Raw genomic sequence first — 10,040 nt, 5'->3', positions numbered from 1 at the left:
GTAGATTGTGTATAAATTGTGTATATTGTACCACTGTTGCAACTCAAAGCATTGTTGTGCTGTTGAGCAGTTTTAAATTCATATAAAACTTAATTTCCTCCTGCTCAACTTTTCAGGCTCACACATATTTTCTTGCTTTAATCCCCAAATACTGCTGTAATGTAAATCTATAAAACCTTTAAAATCTGTCCAATATCAGTATTAGATTCAGGTATATTATCATTCTTACAACATCAATATTACTCTTGTTCATAACTATATTTTTACTACTATTGTTTGTATTGCTTGTGCACCTATTATTTATTGTTCTTTATTATCTTTTTGTGTTGATGCTCTTTTTATTTTTGCTGCTTCAATACTGTACATTTCCCCATCATGGAACTAATAAACTAATATTATCTTATCTTATCTTAAAAAATGATATAATATTAAATGATTCAAGGTCCCTGCTGGTTCCCATCATACTTTATATTGTAGCTGGTAGAGTTGTGAAAGAGATATTAAATAACCCTCTATGTATTAAAACCCTTAAAAAGTCAGTTTTTTAGGACATGTAGTACTTTCTGTGAGATACAAAAAAAAGTCTAAATATAAATAAATATCACCACTGATAATCTGAGCCGTAATGGTTTTATATTTTTCTTGAGTGTTTACTTGAAGCAGTTCTCCTCGTAGATGCTGTTCCAGATCTGCCAGGCCTCTGGTCCCTTGTAGCCTGTGAAGCGCTCCGGGTTCAGCAGCAGGTCCACGTACTGGGAGTCTGGTGACTGCTCGTCTGAGAAGCAACAGAATATAAATCAGCTCTGAGTCGCTAGTATGACTGTTTTATTTATTTATTTTTGGTCAGTTTCATCAAAAACCAAATAAAACCAATAGTTAAAGAGGAAATAGTGAAGGAAGTGGCAGATTTAGCTTATAATAGAAGATTTACATACTTTTTTTATAAAGGCAAATACTGGATAGTAAGTTATAGAAGAAATAAATACATTACTTATGTGTTTCATTACATTTATATAATCACATGCCCTACAAAATGATATATTCTCTCAATTATATTTCCGAAAACAAGTATGTATTTTCATCATATTCTCTAAAATGAAATAAAAATGATTAAATAAATAAATAAATGCATGCTTCAAATAAATGTTCAGTTCTTAATGTTACATGTATGTTAGCTAAAATATGATAATATTCACAACTGTATTTATACCTCCAAAAAGAATTACGTATTTTAATCATAATTTTCACAAACATTACAGCAGGCTTTATATTATGTTTCCTGTTTGGATTCTTTAGTTTTTATTTTTTTAACATGAACTTCCCATCAAAAAATAAATGTTCTTATTTCTGGTGATATATAAAAGTGAAAGAAAATTGTTTTTGTTTGTTCACTCCTTAAATTATTTGTTCATTGATTGATTGATTGATTGATTGATTGATTGAATCTTACCGTCAACCACACAGAAGCGCTCGGCCTCGTCATCGTGTTTGCTCCAATCCTGTAGAGCCTCTCTGGTCTCAGCGCTAGAAAAAAGACGACAGAGAGAGAGAGAGAGAGACAGAGAGACAGAGAGAGAGAGAGAGAGAGACAGAGAGAGAGAGAAGAGTAGGTTCAACTTTAACCTTTGGACTTAACCTCCCTGTATACTGTACGTCCAGAGGTCAAAGGTCACGCAGGAGATTAAAACTGTCAGTGTGACACCTGTTGTTTTTAATTCACAGCTGATTTTAAAAGTACATCAACATTATTTAAAGCTGCTGTGACTCTTTATCCTAGTTCTGATAATTAGTCTCTATACCAATTCACATTCATAAGTTCATTATCATTATCGTTAAGATCATTAATAAATGTTTGATTCATCTTATGTCAAAAAGGAAAAAAAATAGACATTCATAATCACTATTTTATGGTCCAGTAGAACATTTTAAAGAATATAATGAATACAAAAAAAATGCTTGAATGCTGATTTTTGATTCTTTTTTAATAAATACAGGTCAGTTTTGTATATTTGCATAATATAAAGATGTGTATCAGCCCCATTAGGAAAAGTCTGGCTAAAATAAATGTATATATGGTGTTTGTACAGCTAAAAATTAAGAAATGGGTCAAATTTGATCCTGATCGGTATGTTATTGTTAAAACTCACCTTAAAGAGACGTCTACAGCTCCGAGGTGCTCGGCCTTCTCACACTCATCCGGCTGCTCGTTTGCTTCAGCTGAATACTAAAACACACAAACACACAAACACACTTAAATGGTGGGAGGAAGTGTTTGACTCTGTAACCTCCACTAACACCAGATCATAAACTGCTCCGCCACATTTAAAGAGCTTCACAACAATCTCTTTTTTTCTTAATATATTTTTTCCATTTAGTTTTCATGTATCGGTGCACAGATGCTGAAGCCTCACACACACACACACACACACACACACACACACACACACACACACACACACACACACACACACACACACACACACACACACACACACACACAATTTTTCAGTTGTTTTTAGGGTCACTTTAGACCTGACTGACCCTAAACAGCCGGTTAACGTTTGTCTTGACTATCTTACCTTGTTGTGTGAGGAGGATCGGAGTCCCTCTGGCACCTCGTTCTGTGAGCAGAGAGAGTATCAGTCAGTTTGAATAAGTTTGAATAAAGCAAACAGTTATTTTTTTTTACTGTTTTATTACTCGTAGGTAAATTAGAGGAGGAACTCACAGGAGAGCAGGGCTGCACAGCACAGAGCTTCTGACCGCACTGGTTCAAGTCCGTCCAGAACGGACACGGCTTATTCAGGTTCACCTGGAAAGGATCAAGCCCCAATATAGTTAGTTGTTAGTTGTCTGTCTGTCTGTCTGTCTGTCTGTCTGTCTGTCTGTCTGTCTGTCTGTCTGTCTGTCTGTCTGTCTGTCTGTCTGTGTGTGTGTGTGTGTGTGTGTGTGTGTTCCATCAGTACAGCTCACCTTGTAAAACCTGAAGTAGTCAGACTCCAGAAGAGTTTGAAGTTTTGGGAAAAGTTGGTCGTTGTTGAAGCCGTCGATGGTTTCCACATCACAGGCGCAGTCGTCCAGGTCACCTGTGACCTGAGTTAGAAAACACAAACAGCTGGTTATTTAAGTCAAAAAGTTTCCTCCTCTAATATCTTATAAATTACATTAATTGTTTTTCAATAGAAGAGATCATGGAGGGTTGAGGATTTTGAACAGGTCGCAATCCTGATGGAGCATTAATGGATGAAGAGTCAAAATCAATCACACTTTCTGTAGAAGAAGAAGCGTTATTCTGACTGTTAGTCTCTAATCTGGGTCAACCTGCAAGACCACTGGATCCTACATTTCCATTATTTTAATTGATTGCATGTTTTTATTAGACCTTGCATGCCATGTAAAGTTCTCCAAGAAGAGTCCAACACTGCTACTCTAAATGCTTTTGCAAATGGATAAATACTGAATCTGTTTATTCTTGTGTTAATTTATTGGCTGTTCATAGTCAAATCTGACATATCAGCTTCCTCAGGTGATTCAAACTCTCTGTTGACACTGCTCAGGTGTTCCCGATCTGAGATAAAGCTGATGACATCACCCAGATTATTTTAGATTTTTAGAAAACTCCCAGAGAGCCACAGATAACTAGCAGTAGTTCATCTTATGACGTTAAAACAGCTGAGCTTCATGTATAAAATCGAAGAACTGCCCCATGAATTACAGATGATTAAAGTTTTTTCTTCTTGTTCCTTATATGTCCAGGGTTTGTTTTCACATCTGTAAGTGGAAAGAGTTTCTGACCTTAAATCACCTTAAAATCTAAGTTACATGTACCAACCAGTGTCAGTTATGAGTTGTGACATCAACTTTCACCAGTGTGATGATGAAACTTTGCCCAGATTGCCCATAAAGTAGATCTGACCTTGCTGAGAGGGATCTTTAAGACTTCCACCTCTCTTACTTATATATTTGACACTAAAACAGTCTACAGTTTTGAGTTGATGACTAGCAGTAGTTCACCTTGTGACGGTAAACAGCTGAGCTTCATGTATAAAATCGATTAAGTGCCCCATTAATTACAGATTAAAGTGATTAAAGTTGTTTCTTCTTGTTCCTTGTATGTCCAGGGTTTGTTTTCAATATTCATTTAATTGTCACAGCTGTATGTGGAAAGAGTTTCTTAACCTTAAATCACCTTAAAATCTGAGTTACATGTACCAGCGAGTATGACATCAACTTTTGAAATGATGATGAAGACTCCTGAGATGATGTAACTTTGCCCAGATTGCCCATAAAATAGATCTGACCTTGCTGAGAGGGATCTTTAAGACTTTCACCTCTCTTACTTGGATATTTGACAGTACCTGATGACTGATTGAGTATTTTAAGTTTTGAGTTGAGATTAGAGCTCAGAAGTTTACCCACATGATGCTCATTATCACTCTACTCAGCTATATTTAGTCTATTGATAGGAGGATTTCAAGTGTGTCCCAGTCTGCCCTCATTATGACTGTAGTTTACAACCATCACAATACATGACACACACTTTTAAAAGGATGCATACTTCACTTTCACTTTAACTTCTATTTGTAGAAACGCAACAACATGACTCTGTAGCTGGAGGTAATACAAAGTAAATCCACTAAAAGTAACATTACAGTCTCAATACTTCATCCACAGATCAGAGAGTTATATTTGATTCAGTCTCACCTGACAGAAACACCTGCTGTCTGCAGTTCCGGTCACCTGGAGGAGGAGGAAGAGGAAGACCACCAGCTTCATATCGACCCCTGCTGCTTCCTTTAGACTCTCTGATATCACTGTACGACGTGCGTAAAAGTGTGAAGTGTGTCCGAAAGCTTGAGTATTTAGTAAGAGAAGCAGGGAGGAGGCGATTACAGGCAGTGAGCTCACGCACGTTGTTTTGCTTCCTGTTATTTCCTCATTTCCAATCTGCTACGTGTAATACGTGACGAGTCGATCACAGAGGCTGAATGAGAGGAGGTCCGACTCACACTCACATCACTTAAACCCTCACACTGTCTGACTTCACTCACATGTTGAATATATGTTGTTGGATAGTTTGTAAATGGTTTTTAAAAGTTTTGTTTTAGACTCCAGGAGCGCATTTCCTTCTTCTTTATAAGTGCTCATAAAACAACCAGACAGAAAAGTTAAGGGTGCAATTAGTCCAAAATCTACTTTATCAATTAAAAAAAGCCTCTAGTTGGTTTTAAAGAAATGTCCACACTGAAAAAATATCCACAATTATTATTATTATTATTTATTTAATTATATCTTCCTTCATATATTATCACACACATGTTTTCCAGACTGATACAGACTATAAAATAATGTTTACGGTTTAGATAACTTGTATTAAAGTGCTCATAATTTAACTCAATGATATTTGCTGTTTTATGATATTTAAATACTCATTATTATTGTGTTGCTGGTTATGGCCTCGTCTCTGTGATGTAATACCAATGATCAGCCACACGGTGGTGCTAAAGGACACTGAGTTATAAAGTTAAAGGGATCTCACGCTCAAATACATTTTTATATACATTTTTAAATATTGTGTAAAGTATACATGTTTGAGTTTTGAGTTTACGCTGAAGTCAGAATCATTTATTTAAGTAATAATTATTTAATTGTTCTTAGATTTAGTGTCACAAACTCTGCATTTCAGTTTAAATAAAAGCAAACCTGACACACATACACTCATCAGCCTCTTTATTAAATACACCTGTTCAGTCTAATTAAATCCAATACAACAACTCTGCTTTAAATTCTACATTCATGAAGTTTATACATTTTCAGTTTTTGTTAACATTGTCAGGAAGGTGATAATTCTGCTTTATGTTTATTATTGAGCTCATAGTGGGTGGTGGTGGTGTATTAGAGAGCATTATACTGACTGGTGTTATTAATATTTTGTCCCGGCCACTAACATACATGAGTAGGGCAAAATATTAGGAACACCAGTCAATATAATGCACCTCACTACGCCTCCACCACTTAGTACGACCTAAGTAATAAACTTAAAGTAGAATTAGCACTTTTTTGACAATGTTAACAAAACTGAAAATGAATAAAATTCAGAAATGTAGAATTTAAAGCAGAGCTGTTGTATTAGATTGAATACAACTCATTTGCATTTAAACAGAAACATAAAAAAAAAAAATCAGTATGTTTTTGTTTATTTGAAGAGCAACTAAATGGTAACATTATTAGTAATATTTCTAAAAGCAAATTTAATGTAGGCCTATTGTGTTCTTTTTGCAGTTTTACTCATAAAACACATGTTGCAGACATACACAGTACAGCATGTCTCAGAGCAGCCTTGGAAACCAGTAAGCCCAGTGCATTCTGGGTGTTGTAGGCATTTATCTTTTACCTCTTGAACAAAAGAGATAACACACTTATATTATCAGGTCATATAAGGCTCCAATTACACATAATAATTGCACATATCTACTACATAGATGACCTTGTTTTAATAAATATAGTATTAAACCCTGAAAACAGTTTATTACCTTTACTGGAAATATTTTAAATAGGCTAGTTCATGATTGAAGCTTAGAAACATTACAGTAAAACAAAAAAAGCAAAAACATGCTGAGATATTCTGTGTCTTTGGGCTTTGTTAAAATACATCATCTGTCTCCTTTGCATGGCAGGTTTTGAGGATGTTTGGAGACCCCACCCCCCCCACCCCATCCTCAGACCCTCCCCACACTATGAGCTCCCTCTGCTGGAGGGAATTCACCGTGTCTGTCTAAATAAATCCACTAATACTGTGAGCTCCAACAACTTGAGAGAAGGAAAACAGGGAGCAGAGAGAGAGGGAGACACACTGGCTGTATTTAAACTTACTGAAAACACTCCTTTAAACTCACACTCACCGTCCTCTGCTGTTTACACCCTGAGGAAAAATAAACTGGCTTAATGAAAGAGAGAAGGAGAAGAAGAATATAGATGCATGTAAAATAAAAACATTGCATGGAGATTAAAGGTCATAACCAACATGTCTTAAGCTGTTTAGTGCTTGTTGTTTGCTTGTGTGGATTATCCTGGTGAAGTTAATTGGACTGTAATTGTCACTGCTTTTAACTTATAATCAGTTAAAAAAAAAAAATGAATAAGTAAGTAAAGTATAGAAATCAGGTGAAAAAGACACAAAGAAAAAGTAGGATCTATTAGTGATCAATGTTGGGAGGGTTACTTTTAAAATGTATTCCCCTACAGGTTACTGATTACATGTCCTAAAATATAATCTGTAATGTATTCCCTTGGATTACTCAAATAAAGTAATGTATTCTAAATACTTTTGGATTACTTTTAGCTTACTTCAAAATGGTCTAGTTCAACGTGTTTATCTGGGACACTGATTTTAGTTAACATTTGCTTTAGAGAACGATCTTATTCCTGTCTTTAGAGAAAAAGTTATGCAAATACACAAAACACAAATGTGGTACGTTGTGTCCTGCAACTGATACTATTTAAAGAAAAATGGCATCCAAGAGTCAACATTCTTCAATTGCTTTTACCTTTATTAATTTCCATAGCTCAGAAATTAGGGAAATTAAAATAAAAAATCTTAAATATTGATGAATGAAGAAAGAATTGGGCTCCAGCAGAAAGCTCACGCCCTCCAGAAAGTAGTGCTGTTGGCTAAATGTGTCACAATAGCACAGTTCAACCACTAGATGGAGACAAAAACCACGTGTTCGCATTGAGGAATACGAGGCAGACTATCTGCATGCCATGTAAATAAATGGAAACTGGCCTGAGTCAAATGATCCAGAGACATTGGAGTAGCTGTTACTGGGAATATTATGCGACCAGACACAACTTTTAACCATAAAAACAGCGAAGGTAAGACATAATTTGTAGTTGTAAATTTACAATGGGAAGTTTGTTTGGATTTTTCTTTGAAGGTTTATTCCACGAGTCATGGTGTCATATGACTATATTGGGATAATCGCTATGTTCCCCGCTTTGTATGTGACCGGGGAACATAAGGATGATCCCGTCTACAGTTAGCCAGTTAGATAAATTAGACGCTGAGTTTGCAGATGAGTTAGCAGCCGAGCTAACAGCGGAGTTAGCCACCACCACCAAACCGAGTTAGCCGCGATCGGGGAACAGGACCCGGGGAACATAGGTACATTCCCACTATATTCGTGCTTGTTTAGCTGCACAGAGACGTTTTTAATCTATAGGGAGCGCTCTATGTTGAGGGGTGCCGGGTTAATTTCTCCGTTGTTTTATCAGTCCCTACTCCCCACCCAAAGGTTACAACTACCGGTCACCCTACCGGCTAGCTAACATTAATTAGCCAATTTAACTCAAGACGCTTCTTCAAATCAGACATGGAGTCTCTCTACTATGCTGAAAGCAGATTCGTTGATGGTAAGCAAATCTTGCACTTTGATGCTGCGACCTTCTTGACCAGGTGTGTAGGTAAAATGTTCTCTGTATTTCCATGCCAAAACGGTATTTTTGTCCTCCTCCTCTTGGTCATTCATGTCGTTCTCCGTCATTTGGTGTTGTGTGGAAAGTGCTCTCGGCCACCGTACTTGCGCATTGATTTCATAGACTGTATATAAGAATTGATTTGCAGTATTAATGCCACCTGCACCCGCAAAGTGCAACCTACGTGGTGCAGTAAAGTAATCAGTAATCTCTTTTATGAAACTGAAAGTAACTGTACTCTGAATACACCAATTTAAACTGTAACTATAACGGAATACAGTTACTCGTAGTTTGTCTTTTAACGCCGTTACATGTAATCCGTTACTCCCCAACCCTGTTAGTGATATTATGTGTAAACAGTATTTTAGCTGATTCAGGAGGTTTGTTCATTGGTTTATTAAAAATAAGAAATTATAAAGATTGAATCTGTAAATTATCTACAAAATGCAACTCAAATCTTTGCTCCCCATCAGCTTTTTCTTTAAGAACCTCACCTTCTCACAGTATACTAATCTTGATACTAATACTAATATTGATAATCTATTTTATGTATATAATATGAATCTATTCATAAATCTTATTTATTTGTATCTTAGCTTAAAACACTTTGAATTGCCTTGCTGTTGAAATGTGCTATACACATACATTTCCTTGCCTTATTTTATATTATATATCTACTTTTTAAAATATATGTAAATGTATGTTTGATTTGAACCTGATTTGAACCAAAAATATACAAACTCAAATTGAGTAAACGTTCAACATTTTCATCTGAAAAACAGTGGAGGAAGAAGTATTATAATAGTTTAAGTAAAGACAGTAATACTAGGCTATAGAAGCATACACATACAAGTGTTATGTTTAAATAAAGTAAAAGTAGAAGTGTTGTCAGCTTTTGCCAAAAAAACAAAAGTACAGATTATGCAGACTGGCACTCTTCAGGTTGATGTTATTTTATATATATTATTATATATTGTGTCATACCAGGCTCATACAGTATAGGCCATGACACAATATGGGAATGGACACAAAAGATAAAGGATAGCAATACATTTAAAATATTTATTGTAGTAGAGTAAACATACAATATGATAAGATATACTGTGTTGTCCCCGTAGGGAAATTAGTCTTGGACTCGGCACTGCTTGCATAAATGCCTCAACAGTTACAGTAAAAACAAACTACATAAGAACAAAACAGCACCAGCGGTTTCAATCACGACAATAAATTACAAACATACACACATATTGCACACACCCCATGGTAAAAAAACACATTGCACATAACACATATTGCACACACCCCATAATAAAACACCATGAGGCCATTGCACACAGCTTCAAACGGCATTATTTAAAAATTTGATAGACGTCGGCACAAATGAGTTTACAGCAGGGGGACTCTTGCTGTCATCTGCAAGACGGCGAGAGCTCATATTCTGGGTGTGTGTGTGTGTGTGGGGGGGGGGGGGGTGATGGGTCTGTCATTATCCTCCGAGCTTGTCTCAGAACAGACTGCTCATATATCGACAACCAACTAAATACCTAAAAGTATGGAGTGTGTCA

The 10,040-nt window shown here is 36.0% G+C and overlaps 1 protein-coding gene across 1 annotated transcript in view; it reads right to left on the bottom strand.

Annotated features, from left to right (window-relative positions):
- ero1a (endoplasmic reticulum oxidoreductase 1 alpha) overlaps positions 1-4,913 on the bottom strand; it is an 11,005-nt gene extending 6,092 nt beyond the window's left edge. The window contains exons 1-7 of the mRNA XM_053315002.1: positions 4,705-4,913; positions 2,974-3,093; positions 2,729-2,812; positions 2,580-2,621; positions 2,148-2,224; positions 1,451-1,524; positions 655-775 (exon numbers count right to left, since the gene is read on the bottom strand). Coding sequence (XP_053170977.1) covers positions 655-775; positions 1,451-1,524; positions 2,148-2,224; positions 2,580-2,621; positions 2,729-2,812; positions 2,974-3,093; positions 4,705-4,776 — 590 coding nt within the window. The 5' untranslated portion in view covers positions 4,777-4,913. The remainder of the gene's footprint in view (positions 1-654; positions 776-1,450; positions 1,525-2,147; positions 2,225-2,579; positions 2,622-2,728; positions 2,813-2,973; positions 3,094-4,704) is intronic.
- Between the last annotated feature and the right edge of the window lie 5,127 nt (positions 4,914-10,040).

This window comes from Scomber japonicus, chromosome 1 (genome assembly GCF_027409825.1).
Source record: "Scomber japonicus isolate fScoJap1 chromosome 1, fScoJap1.pri, whole genome shotgun sequence".
Taxonomy (NCBI): Eukaryota; Metazoa; Chordata; class Actinopteri; order Scombriformes; family Scombridae; genus Scomber; species Scomber japonicus.
This window is presented reverse-complemented; position numbering and strand designations above follow the sequence as displayed.